The 21,382-nt window shown below is 43.2% G+C and overlaps 1 protein-coding gene and 2 non-coding genes across 6 annotated transcripts in view; all 3 read right to left on the bottom strand.

Annotated features, from left to right (window-relative positions):
* Tex14 (testis expressed 14, intercellular bridge forming factor) overlaps positions 1-21,382 on the bottom strand; it is a 131,175-nt gene that overhangs the window by 67,915 nt on the left and 41,878 nt on the right. For 2 of the 4 annotated variants that reach the window (XM_076936080.1, XM_076936079.1), the window contains exon 3: positions 2,418-2,532. In XM_076936080.1, coding sequence (XP_076792195.1) covers positions 2,418-2,532 — 115 coding nt within the window. Of the gene's footprint in view, positions 1-2,417; positions 2,533-4,607; positions 4,741-21,382 lie in introns of those variants that run through there. The other 2 variants (XM_076936082.1, XM_076936081.1) reach the window with 2 other exon arrangements.
* On the bottom strand, positions 4,348-4,562 carry LOC117712245 (small nucleolar RNA U3). The gene has a single exon (XR_004607296.1). It is a non-coding gene; the product is annotated as a small nucleolar RNA U3 (small nucleolar RNA).
* Positions 10,575-10,789, bottom strand: LOC117712242 (small nucleolar RNA U3). The gene has a single exon (XR_004607293.1). It is a non-coding gene; the product is annotated as a small nucleolar RNA U3 (small nucleolar RNA).

The raw sequence follows: 21,382 nt of genomic DNA on the forward strand, positions 1-21,382 counted from the left end.
ATGTTCCTCAAAGCTTCCACCAATGCCAAGAAAGTAAGCATGATTGATGGTCTTTATTTGTCCATGACAAGATAAGGCTATAAAAGATATAGCTGGTTTCCTAACAGGGTACACATCAGAATCACCCAGGAGAGCTCTCTCCCTGTAATTGAAAAAGGAAGCAAGAGGGCGTGTTAAAGAGGAAGAAAGGGGGACAGCATTAGAAAGTTTAAAGGAAAAAAAAAAACTTCCAACTTTTTCTTGGTTAGAGGCAATTACAAGTTCTGGATTCTTCTAGAAGTTTTCTATGTGTATACAAATCTGAATAAGAATATTTCATATGAGGCTGAAGAGATGGCTCAGTAGTTAAGAATACATGTTGCTCTTACAGAGAACCTGGGTTCAATTCCCAGCATCCATATGGTGACTCACAACCACCTAGAACCCCAGTTTCAGGAAAACTGACACCTTCTAACTGCAACAGGCACCAATGCATCAACGTGTCAGGCAAAACATTCATTCGCATGAAATAAACCTAAAAAACCCCTCTACCTTGTTTTATTCTAAATTTTGTTTAGTTCAGGAATATTAGAAGTAAATTTTCATGAGCTGTTTTTCTTCTACTAAGATTCTATTTAGTATTTGGCCCTTGGGACTGTAATCACTTAGAAGCTTTAATCCCATGATCAGTTTCCTAAACTTCCCTGTCCACTAGAGTTACTGTAGTGCTTTGTATCTAAGTGTCTTCCCTTTGACCTTGCAATTTCTTTGTTTTAGAGCTGGGATTCAGGCTTTAGAGCTAGACACTTATCTAGTCTGTACAGGAACTACAAAACATTCAAGTCATTTAACGTATTCATGGATTTATAAACACATCTTTAAAAGATTTCTTTCTTTTCCTCTTCTCCTCCCTCCTCCTCCTTGAACAGGGTATCTTTGTGTGACCCTGGCTGTGCTGGGACTTGCTACAAGAACTGTGAAAGGACTCGCCTTTCTTCCCTGTCAAGACCTATAGCTCAGGTGAGAATGTTTATGCCTAAAAAGAGACAGTGTTTCATGAAGAGACAGTCACATGCTACCAATCATTACATTGCTGTCCATATTAAAATCTGTACCAAATATTAAACTGAGATTATTTTAATTCCTAACCTTAAAACTCAGGCAAAAGTTACCCTTTCTGAAAATTGATATCAACTACATGTTTGTGGGTATTTTGATCTGTAAAAGCAATCAGAGTACATAATATAAATTACAACCCAGGGAATAGAATGGGCCAAAAGAGATAGTAAAGATTCATTATTATCACGTAATTATTTCAGAAAAATCATAATTTCTCAGAAAATCAATTTTATTAAAACATTTCAAGATAGGTAGATAACTATTTTATTGATAAGAAATTAATAAAGGTTCTTTTTAAATATTTTTTCAAAACAAGGAATAGAAGTGGAGCTCAAGGATTAGAGTCCTGGGTTCAACCCTCTAAATTAAAAAGAAATTGGCCAGGCATGGTGGTGCATGCTTTTAATCCCAACACCCTAGCACAGAGGCAGCAGATCTCTGAGAGCTCTAGCCAATTTGGTTTACATGGCAAGCTCCAAGGGACACATAGTGAGATCCTGCCTGAAAAAGCAAAACCTAGAAAGAAAAGAAAAAAAACTGTGTTTCTGTATGAGTTTTTAAAAAGCTGCAACAGCACTGTCATCTTACAAAGCTGTAAGGACCTTAAAAATGAGCTGGATATAGTAGCATACACCTTTAATTCCAGCACTGGGAGGCAGAGGCTGGCAGAGCTTAGTGACATGGCAAATTCCAGTACACTGAGGGGTTAGGGAGGAAGGAAAGAGGGATAGAGGAAAGGAGGGAGGAGAAAAATCTGAAAATGGCAATAATATTTTAAGATGGAAAGCATTTTCATAAAATATTTAATTAAAATTTAATTACAACTAGTTCTAAGAACTTAATAAAATCTGATAAAGTTAAGAAGTTTTTGAAAAAAAAAAAAAAAAAAAAAGCAAAGAGTGGTAACAAATAGCTATAATCCCAAAACTTGGCAAGTAGAGGTAGAAATTCAAGGCCAACCTCCGCTATATCAGACCCTGTCTATAGACAGACCAGAGAGATGCCTCAGCAGGTAAAAGTTCTTGCTGCTAAGCCTGACCCCCTTTGTGTTGGCATCCCACTCCCAGGTCCAACATGGTAGAAGAGAATCAACTCTCCCAAGGTACCCTCTAACCTACACACATACAATAGCACACTTGGAAATTAAATGTACACAGTGGCTGACATCTGAGAGGAGGTCCAATGTGTGTTCAAGGACAGCCTGGGCTAAATGGCGCCTTTCATACAACAGGGGATGCAGAGTAAGACTCTGACTCAAGAAAAATCATTTTTTTAAAACATAGTCTTTCATTTCTAGAAATTAATATTATTGTACTTACTGATTTGGATCTGATCCATAATCCACCAGAACATCGACTAATTTCACATGGCCCAATAATGCTGCAACAAAAAGTGCCGACTGGCCCAGAGTGTTGACTGCATCAACACAGACTCCTGGAAAACAAGTACAGATCAGTGTGGACATCAGGTTCATCCTGCGATGGAACTGGTGAAATTAATATTGGGGGAAATTTTTGTTTTTATGTTGTTTTTTTTTTTCTTTTTTCGAGACAGGGTTTCTCTGTGTTGTCCTGGCTATCCTGGAACTCACTCTGCAGACCAGGCTGACCTCGATGTTTTTGTGTTTATAATATATGTGTGCGGGTGGGTGCATAAAAAGGCCAGAAGAGGACATCCTACTCCCAAGAGCTGGAGTTACAGGAGGCTGTGAGCTAGGAACCAAACTCTCAACCCACCCTCTTAACTACCAAGGCATCTCTGCAGTCCCATGTGCTTTTGACTTTTGAAACAGGGTCTCAGTCCAGCCCAACCTGAAACTCCTGATCCACCTGCTGGAATTACAGGCCTGTGTCAATGCACTACATAGGAAGAAATCTCTAACTTTTCTGTTATTTATCTCATTTACTTATTTAACATAAAAGTCCTATGGGGATTGAAGAGATGGTTCTGTGGTGGTTAACAGCATTAGATGCTTTTCCAGAAGGTTGGGGTTTGGTTCCCAGAAGCCATATGGTCACTCACAACCCTTTTTAACTCCAGTTCCCAGGGATCTGATGACCTTCTCTGGCCTCCTATGGCACTCCATCAGCATAGTGCACAGACATGCATGCAGACAAGACTCCCATATGCACAAAACAACATAAAATGAGCATTTTAAAAAATGCAAATGTTTGTGTGTCCAGACTGGCCTGGTTGCCTCATTCTACAAAATAACTGGTAAATAACTGGTTTTAGGGGCTATACCCCCATAAACTGGAAGAACCTTTCATAGGCAGGAGGATCGCTATAAGTTATAGACAAGCCTGGTCTACATGTTGAGTTCCAGGCCAACCAAACCAAACGATTCATAACAAGACTAATCACTTTTCAATACTTTCAGGTTGTGCCTAGGATTTGTGGTTAGGGCTCTGGCAGGTTCCATTCCCAGCACCCAGTAGCCTGCAGTACTAGTTCCAGGAAATCCATCTTTTGGCATGTGCTTTAGGCATCTCTCACTCCACCTGTGTGTAACTAGCAGGTGAAGCACTCATTCTCTTTTCTCTCTCTCTCTCTCTCTCTCTCTCTCTCTCTCTCTCTCTCTCTCTCTCTCTCTCTCTCTCTCTTTTTGTTTTTCTAGACAAGATTTCTCTTTCTAGCCCTGCCTGTCCTAGAACGAACTCTGTAAAAGCAGGCTGGCCTCAAACTCGGGAGATCAACTGGGCTATACCTCCAAATTGTGCCACCGCCTAGCTTTCATTCCTATAAATTACAAAGCGAAACACAACAAAAAACCCTTGTGACTGCAAGGTCCTCAACCTGACACATTGAGCTCAGTCATCCTTACCCACAGAAGACAGAATCAACTCCTGCCAGCTGGCCTCAGACTTTCACACTTGAGCTATGGCTCACACAATACAAATACACAAAATAAAAACCTTTAACCTTCAGGCGGCGTCTCATGTTTTATTTCATGATACACTGGTGCTGAACTCAGCTCCCGCTGGTAGGGTTCTGTTAGAAGTGTTGAGAACTTAACCACAAGTCAAGAATGGCTTTAAATTCTTAAACTCCAGCTTGAACACTTGAGAAAGTAGTTAGATGTCTTAGTCTCACCATGACAAAATTTAGGAAAAGAATAAAGGCCTACCTAAACAAAAACTTCTAAAAAAAAGCCACTCGTGAAAGAAACCTCCACAGACTAAGTAGACACCTTTAAGAAAAGGGGAAGTTAATAGTCTTTTCTTAAGACCATGGAAAACTAAGCCGAGATCCACTCAGACTGCGTTCCCTCCCTCTCACCCTCCCGAAGGAGAGAAGAACGATCATCAATGGCAAGAGGCAGCTGCACTGAAGCAACAACTAGAGCCGGCTTCACGCTCAGGAGGGGACGCTACGTCTCGTCCTCGTGGTTTCGGGTGCTCTACACAGTCAGAGAAACTTCTCTAGTAATGAACTATAGAAATGATCCCTGAAAGTATAGTCTTAGCCACACACTCCCGCCATCGCCCGACTGTACCAAGCGCCCTCACATCTTACACACGGCGACTGCCGCCGAGACGCCCCACGCTATCCCTGTCGGCGCTCCCATCGCACAACACGTCTGCCCACGCGGGGACACGCGCTCTGGCCTCTCCATACCCAGTCCACCGGGCATTTGGAGTCGATACAGTTTCCCTGCACGGCCACCGCGATTAGCATACAGTCGCCGAGCAGCCAATCGGCTCGCAGTTCTCTCCTGTCTCATCCCACCTCCGCCTGCGAAGGGTCACACTTCCTCCTCCAGCATTATTGGAATGATTTTAAATTACATTTTTCTATTTCTAGGATTTCTGTTGCTTTTTACAGCTGACTTTTAAAAATTTATCACCACAGCCAGGCAGTAGTGACACGTGCCTTTAATCCCATCACCTAGGAGGCAAAGGCAAGTGGATGTCTGTGGGTTCCAGGACAACCTGGACTACAGATAGGGTTCCAGGGCAGCCCAGGATAAACAAAATCTGTATCAGGAAAAAGAAAGGAAGGAAGGAAGAAAGGAAGAAAGGAAGGAAGGAAGGAAGAATCTCCACAAATAACACATAGTTGTCAAAGTGATATAGTATACAAAAAAAAAATGATTTCTGTGAAAATCCATTTCTCTGCAATTCCTGGCTAGGTCCAACCGGTGCTGACCTTGAGCGTGAGCGTTTACTTTGTGTTGTAGATTTAGTCTTTGAAAAGAATGTGCTGTACATCTTTGTTCCTGCTGTCTGTATGTCCAGCAGCAGCACTGGGATGAAGCGGCTCCTGTTAGGCATTTATCTCTACTTCTCTGGCATGGCCACCATCGTCTGTCTTCTCAGCTTTATGTTCTAGGAGAGCCTGGTGCAGATGTCACAGGTGCTATTTAACAGCTACCACAAGATCATCATTATGCTAAAAATTGAAGTTACACATGGAAGAAGCTCAGACACTTCCAGAATTGGTTTTGTCTCCTACATGGGAACACACTCAAACCCAGAAGGGCGCACTGGTCTGACCTGTATCAATAGATCTGTCCCATCTATTGATCTCTAATTCACCAGTGGCACAGAAACACCTCTGTCAAACTAAACAAACGTTTTGGGTTTTTTGTTTTTGTTTTTTTTTTTGTTTGTTTGTTTTGTTTTGGTAGCTAAATGCAAATCACTCCTCATGCCTTCCCTCTGTTCACACTACAAGGAAAGCTCACAGCTTCCCTCTACCAACCTCTGCCCAGTGAAGGATTCAGAGAAAATAACTGGGCTGTACTGTGCTTTCGTGGGCAAGACTGACTCACCGAAGCAGTAATGACTGACTTCACTTATAGTCAATACGCTCTGCAGGAATGGATATGCTAAGGTCAGTTTACCGGCCTACAGCAGCACTTCACTTTGGTGCAGCCAGCTTGGATGTGTCCAAATTTACCACAAGAAAAGAACTGCCCATCTGAGTGTCATGGTCACAGCCTTTGCCACAATTGTAGCAGCACTGCTCCTGTTCCTTTCAGTCCTTGGCAAAGGAGCCACCTTTACCAAAAGTAGCAGGCATCCTCCTAAAGATCAGAGACCTTGGCAAAATGACCAGACTCACCACGGTAATAATAGATGTCTGGTAGAGATGAGAAAACAAACTGAAACGTCTATCCAAAGTAAACCACCTCTGCCACAGCTTCTTAGTTTATAACCCCAGTCATCATCAGTTGGGCATTCCCAGGCCCAGTGGCCAAACCATCCACACCCAAAGCACTCAATGCTCATAGCTGCAGTTAGAGCTTCTGTGTTTGAGTCCCCTGTAGGGGTGGAGAGTCTACCACAGGCCCCTGAAGGCAGCTCTCAAAGCAGTGGTTGTGTTTTCAGGGTTCCCACTGACACCATACACAGGTCTGCCATGTTGCCAATTCTTGGTTTTCCTAAGCTACTGAGGTATTTTCCAGGAAGTCCTTGCTATGCTCTAACTTTAAGTATTTCCCTTTCATTTTTGTTGAGACAAGGTCTCATGTAACCCAGATTGTCTTCAAATTTGCTATTATATCCAAGGTTTTTTTTTTGTTGTTGTTTTTTTTTTTTTTTTTTTTTTAAGTTTCTTGAGATGGGGTTTCCCTGTGTAGCCCTGGCTGTCCTGGAACTCACTCTGTAGAACAGGCTGGCCTTGAACTCAGAAATCTGCCTGCCTTTGCCTCCCAAGTGCTGGGATTAAAGGCGTGCTGGGATGTTCTTAAACCCCTGATCCTCCTACTTCCACTTCCCTAGTGCTTTGATAAAGGGATTGCAGATAAAGAGCCACCATACCTAGCTTTCCTTGTAGAAGTTGCAGGCCTTATATTAAGATCTCTGACCCATTTTAAATTCATTTTTTGGGCAGAATGAGCTAGAGCTCTAGTTAATTCTTCTACATATGGATGCCCAGTTTTCCCAGCAGCAGGTTTTTGAAGAGCCTGTCTTTTCTCCTATGCATTTTTAAAAAGTACCTGTAGCTCTGTTGGGTGTGTTGATTAATTTCCAAGTTCTCTAGTCCACTGGTCTCTGTTGTCTGTTTTCTGTGCTAGTATCATACATGCTCTTTGTTAGACTAAAATTATGATTTAAAATCAAGTCCCACTTTGAGCTTTCTGTTTGGGATTGTGTGTTAATCAGAGTTCTGTTAATGATCAAAACAAACAGAATGAATATTTATTATAAAAGAAGTGTATTAGATTGGCTTACATGGAATGTGATGGTTAGAATAGGTATGGACCCTACAGACTCATGTGTCTGAATTCCTGGCCCGTAGGGAGTGGCACTATTTATTGGAGTGGGTGTGGCCTTGTTTGAGGAAGTAAGTCACTGTTGAGGCAGGTTTTGAGAGTTCTTATATACAGCTCAGGCTTCGCCCAGTGCTGACAGTCCCCCTTTTTGGCCTTCAGATCAAGATGTAGAGCACATAGTTCCTTCTCCAGCACCACCTGCCTGGATGCTGTAGTCTTCCCACCGCGATAATAATGGACTAAATCTCTGAACTGTAAACTGGCCCGAGTTAAATGTCCTTTACTGTACCCTTCCCCCTGGGCCGCCAGCTTGCCTGGCTGAGCAGGCCCAACACGCTGTTTACTACTAGAGACCTAATAACAAAGGACCTGGGAAGCTGCTTGCATTGGAGACCCAAAGTCTGCCACAGGAGTCAAGTTGAATAGATTGCCTGCTGAGCTTGCTTGTTACACCTCTGCCTGCCCCGTGATTAAGGATGCATACCCACGCTGCTGAGCTGAAGTGCCCACTCTTCTTGTGGGGATGGGGTCTCCCTCTTTTTATTCGGGGGTCTTACATTAAACTTTGAGCCTCGAACTTTGTCCTGGCTTCATCTCTCCCCGCCCTTTCCCCATCCTCAGCCTCTCTTGCAGGTGAACCCGGTTCAACTGTTGCTGCTGGCGACAACACTTTATAAGAGTTGCCATGGTCATGATTTTTTTTCACAGCCATTTTTTTCACACCCACATGGTGTGGGGCTGGCTATCTGTATGCTTGAAAGGCTGAGAAACTGGTAGTATCTCAATCCACAAGACTATACATATCTTCAGCATTCACAATCTGTGGCTGAAGACCTGGAGAATTCCTGGAAAAATGGTGGTCTTTGGTCCACTTGAAAAGCTAAAGAAGCTGTGTTCTGATGCCCCACCCAAGGATGGCAAGAACAACAAACAGGAACAGGGTATGTATGTGCCATCACTCACAATGAGCAAAGGTAGCATCATTGTTTTTCCCTCAAACTGCATTATATCTAGGCAACCAGGGTCTTCCACCAACCCCAATTAATCATTCCAGAAACTATCCTCACAGAACAACTGAAAGGTCCGGGACTCCCCAGAAAGGGGGTCCACTTAAGTCACAGGATAGCACGCACCCAAAGGACACACGAAAGACCGTCTTGCTGTAAAGCACATGAGGTGGTTTATTAAATCAGAGCTCTGGGCCAGCCCATATCCCCATATCTCACATAGGGGATAGAGGGACTGACCTCGTGGCTCAGGGGCATAGCGCTTATATATGGGCGGGGTAGGGAAAAAGCGAACTTTTGCGCGGGTGCACAGGATTGGTTGTTTTACCTTTTTTGAACACTAGTAGGCAGTACCATGGGGGCAGGGTGTAGTTCTTCCCTTGGCCAGTCAGTTTCTGGAATGTTCTTAACAGGCCTTTGTACTGTAACTCCCCCTCCTCTGTAACTAATTAGATGGACCCAAACCTGCTGGCAGGTGCTTTTCTGCCCAAGGTCTAAGGCGAAAAATTTACACATATTTTATAAGATGGCCTTTATAATTTTTCACTCTACACAACCAAGTGTGTCTCTCACTTGGTATCAGATACACATACAACTAAGATCAATTGATTTTTCTATCTTTCACAATCATTATACTGAATAATGTGGTGACACTAGTTTGTAACCTATACTTGGAGGCTGAGATGAGAGTGACTACAAGTTCAAGGTCAACTTGTTTGACTACATAACAAGAACGAATCAGATGCTTATGTGTAGAGTGATTCTGTACCTTGATACTGTGCTCAAAGTGTGTATCAGATCTAAAAATTTTCTCATGGTTAATTTAAAGTATGACATCATATCATCTGCAAATAGGGATAATCTGACATCTTCCTTTACTAATTGTATCCTTTCTTGGCCATCTTATCCTAGCTAAGATTTCCCCCATTATATTCAATAAGAGTAGATATGAAGATTAGCAGTACTCTAAAGAGGGGGATGCCTCCAGATTTTTTCCATTTAGTATAAAGTTAGCTTGGAGGTTTGTCAAGGAAACAAAACCAAAAATCCCACGTGCCACAGTGAATGTGTAGAGGTCAGAGGACAACTCCCAGGAGTTAATAATTCTTCCTATTTGGGACCCAGGGAATGAACTCAGGTTGCCAAGCTTGACACAAATTAACTTTACTCATTGAACCATCTTGCCAGTGCCATACTTGGGATTTTTAAATATTAGACTGTAGCACTTTTATTTTTTAACATCATCAGGTAAATGTAACTTAAGTCATTGCTCAATTTGATACAAGGTCTCCCTGTATATCCCAAGTGGGGCTTAAATTGGTGATCCTCCTTTCCAAGCTTTGGGGATGGGAACAAAGGCTCTGAGAACACGAGGCAAATACTCTATAATAAGATATATCCATTATTTATTCAGACAGGGTCTGAGCACATAGTTGGTTGGCCAACTTCTGATTTTCCTACTTCAACTTCCCAGCGCTGAGATAAAAGGATGACCACCAAAGCAGCACTTTGTATATACAGAGTATGGTTAGATATTCATTTATTACATTGCCTAGACTGGTCCTGAATTCTTGGATTCAAGTGACCCTCCTCCGCTTCTTTAATGTTGGGACTTTAGATGTCTTTCATTAATGTTTTTAGGTTTTTTTTTTCCCCCCTTGGGTACAGAGGCTTTTGAACCCAGAGGTCTACTTCATGATACATAAGTGTTCTTGACTAAGGAGGTCTCCAGACCAGCTTAGAGTGACTTTTAAAAGCCTAGGCCAGCCTTGAATTCACTAGATATAGGTGAGGAAGACTGAAATCCGAATCCTTCACCTTCTACTTTTGAAGTACTAAGATTACAGGGGACCACCACTCATGGTTTCTGGGAGTTTGTGCCCTAGTTTATGTATGTAACAATGTATATAACAATGTCATAATGTAAATAACTATTTTGCATAACATCAGTTATGACAGTCTAGGTGTCATTCATATAACCTGAACCGACAGGTTCATGTCAAGAGTGACCTGTACTTATACAGGGTATTAAAACTTGAAGTCAAACACCCTTTACATTCCGAAAATATTTTGCATGTAACTTTCACTACAATTGTTAAGGATGATAAGGGTGATGACTACTGTAACATACAAAAAAAAGTTAGAAAATTGTACATATATAACACCAAGAAAGAACAAGTAGACTTAAACTGCTCAAATACAAAAAGACCAAAGCCATCTAACTTTTCACTATTAAAATTAAACCGAAGTCCACTCAGACTGCGTTCCCTCCCTCTCACCCTCCCGAAGGAGAGAAGAACGATCATCAATGGCAAGAGGCAGCTGCACTGAAGCAGCACCTAGAGCCAGCTTCACGCTCAGGAGGGGACGCTACGTCTCGTCCTCGTGGTTTCGGGTGCTCTACACAGTCAGAGAAACTTCTCTAGTAACGAACTATAGAAATGATCCCTGAAAGTATAGTCTTAGCCACACACTCCCGCCATCGCCCGACTGTACCAAGCGCCCTCACATCTTACACACGGCGACTGCCGCCGAGACGCCCCACGCTATCCCTGTCGGCGCTTCCATCGCACAACACGTCTGCCCACGCGGGGACACGCGCTCTGGCCTCTCCATACCAGTCCACCGGGCATTTGGAGTCGATACAGTTTCCCTGCACGGCCACCGCGATTAGCATACGGTCGCCGAGCAGCCAATCGGCTCGCAGTTCTCTCCTGTCTCGTCCCACCTCCGCCTGCGACGGGTCACGCGTCGTCACTGACGGCCACACGCCGCCCGCCCCAGTCCCCCGGGACCGCGCTTCCTCCCTGCCGTGGCGTCCGCCTTCAGCCCCCAAGGTGCCCGAAGCGGGAAGCGCCGCGGAGCTGCACGCGAGTTCGCAGGCGCGTGCCGGTTTGGATCTGGCTCAAGCCCGAGGCCTTTCGTGAGAAACAAAATGAAAAACAATGTGGGGAAAATGGCAATTGAAGAACTGCACGCTATTGATTTTGAACTGCACCATTTTAAATTTTTAAACAGAAAAGTTTTGTTGTTATTTGAGATACGAGTTTCCCTATGTAGCCCAGGCTGACCTTGAACTTAAAAATGATCTTATATGCCTCTTCCTTCTGAATGCTGGGTTTATAAGAGTACACTACCAGGTCTGGCCTCTATTTGTTTTCGGTTTTGAGACAGAATTTGACTGTGGCACTGGCTAGACTGGAATTCTATGTAGACCAGGCTAGCCTTGAACTCACAAACTTCTGCCTAACTCTGTCTCCCAAGTGCTGGGATCAAAGGCCTGGGGCAAAATGCCCAGTCTGGCCTCTATTTAATAAATTTTATTCTGTGATGAAAGTACCAGAAATAAAACTGGATATAATGGCACACTTGGGGAGACTAAGAATTGCCCTGATTGAGTGCCAGCTGGAGCTACGATTGTGTGAGATACTATCTACAAAAAAAGAAAAAGTACCAGATGGAAAAGCATTTTTCTTGTTTAATATTTATTATAGATGTGTGTGGTGCCTTCCAAAGGCAGTAAAGGGCATGTAAAGGACAGAAAAGAGCCTACGTTCCCCAGGAGGTGTTACAGGTGTTTATGAGGTGACCAGTGTGGGTGCTGGCCACCAAACTCAGGTCCTCAGCTAGAGCAGCCTCGGCTCTTAACCACTGACCTCTCTCTTTAGTCTGTTTTAGGATTTGTCTAACATATGAAATTTGCTCTACACAGGGTACATCTTGCTTTTGAGGGTGCAGGTGACTTACCGTTGGGTTGCAGAGCTTCTCTATCTACTCCATGGCCACTCATGTTCAAGCCACACTCATTTAGGAGCTGAAAATAGAAAATAGAATCCGGGTCCTCTAGAAGAGCAGCTGGTGCTCTTAACCGCTCAGTCATCTCTCCAACCCCTGGTTTTCAGTTTAAGTTTTATTACATGTATTTGTTTGCGTGTACCTTTGTGTATGTGGGTATGCACATGCAGCAGCATGTGTGTGGAGGTCAGAGGACGGCTTGCAGGAGTCAGCTCTCTCCTTCCTCCATGATATTCCTGAGCATCAAGCTCAGTTGTCAAGCTTGGCAGCAAACAGATTTGCCTGCTGAACCATCTCCCCAGTCCCTCAGTTATGTTCACCGTTGTTCTGTTCTGTTTGACATAGACAGGGTCTCCATGTGTACCCCAAGACTGGCCTTGAATTCTTGACCCTCCTTCCTCAGCTTCCTAAATGCTGGGATTACAGGCAAGAACTACTGTACTTAGATTCTCAGTTATCCTTTAAATGATGGCTTGTATCACCCATATGAGTAAGAATGGTCCCATAGGCCCATTTATTTGAATGTAAATTTATATTTGGATTACAAGGACTAGGATATGAGGCCTTGTTTGAGGAAATATGTCACTGGGGTGGGCTTTGAGGTTTTGAGGTTTCAAAAGCCTATGCCAGTCCCTGTCTCTGTCCCTGTCTGTCCCTGTTTCCCTCCCTCTCTCTCTGCCTCTCTGCCTCTCTCTGCCCCTCTCTGCCCCTCTCTGCCCCTCTCTGCCTCTCAAACAAAAAAAACAGAGTTGTTCCTAAGGAACAAATCCCAAGATTGACCTCTGGCTTCCCTATGCAGACATATGCAGAAATTACAAGCGCAAGAACTGAGGTTGGGGGAGTTAGAGAAAGAACTATGAATGAGAGAGAACAGGGTTCATGAGAGGACAGACAACTAACCACAGAATCTAGTGAGATTACTCAGTGGAAAGAGGCACCTGCTGAGAAGCCTGATAACCAGTTTGATCCCTAGGTCCTACATGGTAAAGGAGCGACTAACCCCTCCCAAGTATCCTCTGATGCCCAGGTGCATGCACACACATATGTACACAATAAATAATGCAAAAATATATAAATAAACATGGAAGTTGCTAGGGAATATGGTATGTAAAAACAACCTAAAAAGTATGTACCATGAGAATGTGCTCCTTGCTCTGTGTAGCTCTCCGGCGCTCTTCATCTTATCGTGGCATCTTTCAGAAGTGTGTAAATATAAATAAATGGCATCCCTCATTACTAAGACTTTACCATTTCATGCAAATATCAGTGTTTACCTTCCTTCCATGAATAGCTAGGCCCCATTGATTGTAAAAATATTAAACTTACAACCTGTGTTAGTCATTGTTCTATTTCTGTGAAAAGACACCACAACTCTTAGAAAAGAAAGCACTTAATTGGGCACTTGCTTACACTTTCAGAGGTTAGTCCATTAGTACTGTGGAAGGGATCTTGGTAGCATGCAGGTGGTCAATGATGCTGGAGAAGTTGTACATTCTGTTCCACAGGCAGAGAGAGAGAGAGAGAGAGAGAGAGAGAGAGAGAGAGAGAGGCAGAGGCAGAGGCAGAGAGGCAGAGAGGCAGAGAGGGGCAGAGAGGGGCAGAGAGAGGCAGAGAGGCAGAGAGAGAGGGAGGGAAACAGGGACAGACAGGGACAGAGACAGGGACTGGCATAGGCTTTTGAAACCTCAAAACCTCAAAGCCCACCCCAGTGACATATTTCCTCAAACAAGGCCTCATATCCTAGTCCTTGTAATCCAAATATAAATTTACATTCAAATAAATGGGCCTATGGGACCATTCTTACTCATATGGGTGATACAAGCCATCATTTAAAGGATAACTGAGAATCTAAGTACAGTAGTTCTTGCCTGTAATCCCAGCATTTAGGAAGCTGAGGAAGGAGGGTCAAGAATTCAAGGCCAGTCTTGGGGTACACATGGAGACCCTGTCTATGTCAAACAGAACAGAACAACGGTGAACATAACTGAGGGACTGGGGAGATGGTTCAGCAGGCAAATCTGTTTGCTGCCAAGCTTGACAACTGAGCTTGATGCTCAGGAATATCATGGAGGAAGGAGAGAGCTGACTCCTGCAAGCCGTCCTCTGACCTCCACACACATGCTGCTGCATGTGCATACCCACATATACAAAGGTACACGCAAACAAATACATGTAATAAAACTTAAACTGAAAACCAGGGGTTGGAGGGATGACTGAGCGGTTAAGAGCACCAGCTGCTCTTCTAGAGGACCCGGATTCTATTTTCTATTTTCAGCACCTAAATGGTAGCTCACAACCATCTAACTCCAGGTCCAAGGGATTTGACCCTTCTTCTCATCCATGGGCACTACATGCATGTAATGTATGTGTGTGTGCAGGCAAGACACCCATACATATAAAACAAAAGGTTGAAAAAATTAAAAACAAAATAGAATTTTATTTAGAATCTGTGATTCTAAAAATAACCTGGTACCTGAAAACTAAAGCAAGGTGCAGGCTTTGCCTCTGCTAAAATCTAATTGAATCTGGCAATTGGTAAATCTTAGCAGTTACTAAAATAACTACCCTAATTTGACTTTTTTCTTTTTTAAATCAAATTGATTGGTTGATTGATTGATTGATTGATTGACTGATTGAGATATGGTCTGGCTCTATGTAGCCTTGGCTGTCCTTAAACTGCAAGCATCTTCTCTGTCTCCTGAGTGCTAGGATTACAGTCAGCCAAGAAATAGGTCACCGCAACCGTGGCAAAGAGAATGAGTGACTGAAACCCAGGTATCAGTAACAGAATCTTGTGGATTTTATACCATGTTTATTCTATTTGTTGAGGGCTGAGCTGATCCAAGGCCCTGCTATATGGAAAAGGAAGAAGGCTACTTCTCAAAACCAGAAAGCCTGGGGCCAGAACCTTGGGAACTTTTCCCTGATGTCCTAATAAATATAGACAGAAGGTAGTTCAGTTTCTAAAATCAGGAATATACTTGGCAGAACCTTAATGGCTGGGGCTTGTGGAGGAGAAATTAGGAAGCTGTGAAAGGATTAAAATTTTCAAAATCTCCTAGCAGGCTGGGCAGAACCAAGAGTGCAGGTCAGCTTGGTCGTGAGCTCTGTGTTTCAGGAACTTGGCTGACAAGATAGATGGCTGATTATGTACAGGCTCTTAGAGAATGGCCAATACAACATGTTCCCCATGACTGTTCCTTGTACCCTGTCACAAGCTGAATAATGGGCTGGGACTTTCCACAGGTGCTCTCCAATAGCCCTCCTTTACTCCCCCTGGGTTGTGGTTTCCCCCCTGAGTTGTGGTTTTTGGCTTTAAATTCTATCTGTCTCCAAAGCCCGGGGGTCAGACCCCATTGCCCCTACGTGGGCTACAAGTCTTGACCTCAACATGTTGATCGAAATATACCTCTTGCTGATTGCATCAAGTTCGGTGTCTTGTGAGTTAATGGGTGGCCGAGAATTCCTGAGGCTTGGGTGAGGTCCTCCCTTTGTGGGGGCCTTACAGCTGTAGCTTTGGATCTTGGGGCCCCCTTCTCTTCTCAGTTACAAGGCTACAATTCTCAGTCCCAAGGCCTCTGTGCTTTGGGACTATAATGCTCTTGAGATAACCTGGGTTTCCTCTGGGCAACATTGCTTAATTAGTCTCCAGCTGACTTTGTCCCAGTGTATGATAGATTCTGCTGACTTTGGCCATTTTCTCCCCTGGAAATGGTATATACACGTGCTTTACTTCTTAGTAAGTTTGTTTCTCATAAGATATGTCTTGTGAAAGATCTTTTCTAAAAAAAAAAATAATATTTATTTACTTTATGTATATAAGTACACGTAGCTGTCTTCAGACACACATCAGAAGAGGGCATCGGATCCCATTACAGATGGTTATGAGCCACCATGTAGTTGATGGGAATTGAACTCAGGACCTCTGGAAGAGCAGTCGGTGCTCTTAACTGCTGAGTCATCTCTCCAGCCTGTGAGAGGCCTTCTGATCCCAAACTTTCTTTTCATCTTCTGATCTACTGGTCCTCTCATGACTCTGTCGTTGAAGAATGACTCTATTGCTGATCCAGTTCAACTTGTTACAATTTTTGAAATTTTACAATAAAGTTAGTTGCAGCTGGGCAGTGGAGGCACACACCTTTAATCCCAGCACTCGGAAGGCAGAAGCAGATGGATCTCTGTAGACCAGTCAGCCTGGTCTAGAGAATGAATTCCAGGATAGCCAAGGCTACACAGAGATACCCTGTCTTGAAAAAACTGTTAACTACTGAAGGCCTGCCACATACCCAGTATGATTCTGAATGCTTCACATAATGTAAATGTAATTAATCATCACCTCAGTTTTGTAAGAAGCTTAAAGAGACCAAATAACTAATTTCACTAAAATGACAAGCATTAAATAGAACCCATAGGCCAGGTGTCTGTCACCTCAACACTTGGGAGGGAAATGAAATAGAATCTGGAGATCAAGATTAGCATCAATTATGTAGCAAGTTTGTAGACACACACACACAGACACACACACACACACACACACACACACACATCTTGACAATCATCTATCTCTTCTAAGTGCTAAGCACTATTTCTAAGTTTTAAGTTTACAGAGTCAGAGGTACAGAGGTGTGTAAAGGTCTCTACTAAAAAACAGACCACATTAGTAGGAAGGAGAGAAAAAAAAAACAGATATATAGAAGAATACCAGATTATGGGGCACCCAAAAAACAAGGTTGAAATACAGAGACTTAACATCTAGAGTTCAGTAAAGAAGGCTTCTCTTTGGAGGTTACATTTAAGCCAAAACTTGAATGATTAAAAAGTAGCCATCCTGGGGGCTGAGAGAGATGGCTCAGTGTTAAGAGTGAATACTGTTCTTGCAGAGCATCTGAGTTGGATTCCCAATGGGGTATCAGGAAGTTCACAACTAACTGTAACTCCAGCCCCAGTTCTGACACTCCTCTGCCCCCGTCCTTCTCCCTCCCTCCCTCCCTCCCTCCCTCCCCCCACCTCTCTCTCACACATACATAATTTTAGAAGCCCTCAGATGATGATGAGACGTGTATTTTAATCAATGCCAAGTTCTACACAAGAGAACAAGATAGTAGAAATCTAGAGAACCAGATTTAGAAAGAGAAGACAAGAAGGAAGGGGCCAGCAGGAACCAAATAAATACTTCCAGACCAAGTTTTCTAAGTTGGTTCCACAGGTGGTTCTATCTGGCCCCCAGAGAGTACTGAGAACTAAACTTTCAGGCAAAGTTTCAGCAGCCATTTGTTTCATTGAGACATTTGTTTAATTGCCCTTGCCAGCACTGAAGTAATTCTGCAGCCTAGGCAGGCTTTGAACCTGTGCTCTTTCTGCCTTACCCTCCAAAACAAATGAGACTATAGGTCTGTACCACTCTGTTTGACACAGCGCCTAATTGGAGAGCTTAAGCTGTCATGGAGCTTACTTTGTAGCCACAGTTGGCTTTGAACTTAAGATCTTCTTGCCTTAGCATGTGCCACGGTACAAATACATTTTAAGACTTTAAATGTGAAGGGAAGTCACTGAGAGATGTGAAGCTGTAGATGGCAGTTCCGAGGCTGGCAGAAAGCATCTTTGAGAGACACCATGCACTGGGGCATGCTAAAGAAATGAAGAAACTGTTCTAGAAGGCGAGTTCCTATGAATCACTGGGATGGGGACAGGGTGAAGGAGAGACTTCAATGGTAACACTGGGGACTCGTATCAGTGGGGAGGAGCTTGCTTGAAGACAGGATGAAAGACAGATTTCTAAGTGGAGGAAGGAGCCTTTTCAGAACGGGGAAAAGGATTACTGAACTACTATAGTTTCTTAATCTAACTTAACCCTTCCAACAACCCCACACTGTACTGTTACTACATGTCTCTAATTTACAGAAAAAATAAATTCAGGTGAAAACCATTGAAGGGTTACTAGCTAGTAAATAAGCAAAACAAAACTACCAACCAGAAGCAATTCTTCACCAAAGCAATCCCACACACACTTTCTAGAAAACAATAGGAGGAAAGGAAGCAAATAATTGCCCACACTGCAACAAAACACAACAGCGAAGCCAGGCATTAGTTGCTAATTCTTCTGACATCAGCACTCATGAGGCTGAGGCAAAGACTGCCACGTCAAGGCCAGACAGACTTCACAGGGAGACTCCCTTCTCCTCCTCCTTTCCTTCCTCCCTCTCTCCCTTTGTTATTTCCTTTTTTTTTTTTTTTTTTTTTTTTAATTTCCTTTCTTCAAGATGGGGTTTCATTGTAGTCCTGGTTTCACTGAACTCACACTGTAGCCAAAGCTGGCCTTAAACCAACAGAGGTCTGTCTACCTCTGCCTCCTGAGTACTGGAAATGAAGGCATGCACAACTTTCAAAAAAATTAATTTATAATATGAACCACTCGGATGATGTTTTCTCCCTCTCAAAGGTTTCCCAAAGGAAGGGCCATCAAATGTAAATGAACACTGCAGTAAAACGACACAGGAGGACCAACCAGCTCTGTACTCAGAAGAGGATACTACATTGACTATAGAGACACTTGAGTATAGAAATGATTCTTCAGATAACAAGAAAACCCAAGGGCAGAGAAAGAGGTCGTTCCCATGAAGATTTTTTTTTAGTTTTTTTTTTTTTTTTGGGGGGGGGGGGACAGTGTTTCTCTGTGTAGCCCTGGCTGTCCTGGAACTCACTCTGTAGACCAGGCTGGCCTGAAACTCAGAAATCCACCTGCCTCAGCCTCCGAAGTGCCAGGATTAAAGGCGTGCGCCACCACTGCCCGGTGAAGATGTTTTCTTGATTCAGTGTTTCACAAACCCCTGCCAGCTTTAGTTCTTCAAGTTTTTCTGAATTCAGCTCAATTATTTCCTTCAGGAAATCTCAACCGACACACCACCCACCCAGTCGTGTTTAAACTGACTTTGTATATGCTTCCTGGCATACATATTTCAACTTCAAAGCTTTTATTACACAAGAGTTCTATGTGGTTTGTTTCAGATTAAATAGTAGAAAGACATCATAAAGATGCTATGTTATCATGACTCTTTTTTTTTTTTTTTTTTTGGTTTTTCGAGACAGGGTTTCTCTGTATAGCCTTGGCTGTCCTGGAACTCACTCGGTAGACCAGGCTGGCCTCGAACTCAGAAATCCGCCTGCCTCTGCCTCCCAAGTGCTGGGATTAAAGGCGTGCGCCACCACCACCCGGCATCATGGCTCTTTCACACAGTCTATACACAGTATCTAATATGTGAGTGAAAAAGAGAGAGAGGGCAAATGAAAAAGAAATGTTCAGGCTAGTGAGTGGCTCAGCAGTGAAGAGCATTTCATGCTCTTCCAGAGGACCTGTGAGTTTAGATCCCAGCACCCAGGTCAGGTGGCTCACGGTTACCTGTGACCCATCTTCTATAGCTTAAAAATGCACTCAAACACATGAGACAGACACCCAAACATAGAGTAAATATTTTAAAAATTAAAATTAAAAAAAAAAAAAAAGGCAATCTGAAGGCAATCTGACCTGGTCTGTAGGTGCTGCCAAGTCACTCCTGAGTGTGCATCTTTACCAAGTAGATAACATTTTACCAGGGCACTATCTCCTAAAAAATTATATAAATGCATTTTTAAAAGATTTCTTTAAAATTGATTTTTATTTTATGTGTATGAGTATTTTACCTAAAGTATGTCTGTGCCAGGTGAACTCAAAAAAAGGCCATCTGATATCCTGAAACTCGAGTTACAGACAGCTGTCAGCCATCATGTGGGTGTTAGAAATATGAATTAAAATCCTACAGAAGAGCAGTCAGTGCTCTTAACTAATGAGCCATCTTTCCAGCCCCAGATTTCTATGTTATTATTTAAAGATTTGTCATTCTAAATTATCTATAGGTATATGTGTCTAAGTCAGGTGCCCATGAAGTCCAGAGACAGCATCAGATTCCTTGGAGCTGAAGTTACGGATAGTTAGGAGACACCTGATGTGGGTGGTAAGAACTAAACTCAGGACTTCTGCAAAAGTTGTATGAGTACTATGTTAGTGTTGAGAACCGAGCTGGCCCACGTTTGGGGGCCCAAGTGTCTCCGACCGTTCTGTCAATGTTGGAACCCGCACTGCCAAAAGCCTTGGGGACTAACTTGTTAGCCCACACGGGGTTCAGCAAGAGAGAGTGAGGAATGGAGACAGAGTGTGATTCATTCCCATTTATTCTTCAGTCTCTCTTCTCTCCAAGTCCCAAGTCTTCAGTTCGTAGTCCCTAGTTCCTAGTCCCTAGTGCCTCCAAGTTCCAAGTTCTTTCTCCAAGTGCCTAATAACTAATAATTCTTCTTCTGAGTTCTCTAGTCCAAGTGTCTTCTTCCTCAATGCCTAATTCCTACTCCAAGTTGTACTCTAAATTGTACTCTCTAACCTAATTCCTAGTTCCAAGTTGGACCTCCAAGTGCCAAATAATCTGTTACTGATTCTCTGTTCTCCAAATTGTTCTGCACTCTCCTGTCTGCCTCCCGCCTTTTATGTCTCACTTCTAAACCACGCCTCTAAGTCACACCTTTTATCATGCCCTTAGGTCTTGTCTCTAAATCTGATCTCTAAGTCACACCCTTAAGTCACACACCTTTAAGTCTCACACACCCAAGGGGAAATTCTGGGTATCTAAAGCAAGATGTTATCAGAGTGTGCTCAGCTGCTGAAGGCTGATGTAATCAAGTCTCTTTTCAGGATATATGGCTCAAGATGGCTGAAAGGATGATAGCCCCCTTCTGTCGGCTCCCCACATGTTAGTGAGACAATTGTGGTGCATACATTTAATCCCAGAACTCTTGGAGGTAGAGGTAGGCAGACCTCTGAGTTCAAAGCCAGTCTGCTCTACAGAGCTAGAGCTAGTTCTGGCCAACCAGGACTACACCTACACACACACACACACACACACACACACACACACACACACACAAACTCACTCTCAAAAGTCCAAAACCAAAAAGGGGGTGGGGGAGAGTAACATGTTCTTAATCACTGAGCCATCCATCTTTCCAGGTTTTTTTTTTTTAAATTATATGTCTATGATTGTGTGGAGGTTTGTATACATGAGTGTATAAGTGCCTGCAGAGACCAGAAAAGAACAATGAATCCCATGAAGCTGAAATTAAAAGCAACTGTAAGCCACTTGGTATGAATAGATGCTGGGAACCAAGCTGCAGTACTCTGCAAAAGCTGAATGTGATCTTAACTGCTGCTGAGCCATCTCCGCGCAAAGCTACATCAATG

The sequence above is a fragment of the Arvicanthis niloticus genome, chromosome 6 (assembly GCF_011762505.2).
Source record: "Arvicanthis niloticus isolate mArvNil1 chromosome 6, mArvNil1.pat.X, whole genome shotgun sequence".
NCBI lineage: Eukaryota > Metazoa > Chordata > Mammalia > Rodentia > Muridae > Arvicanthis > Arvicanthis niloticus.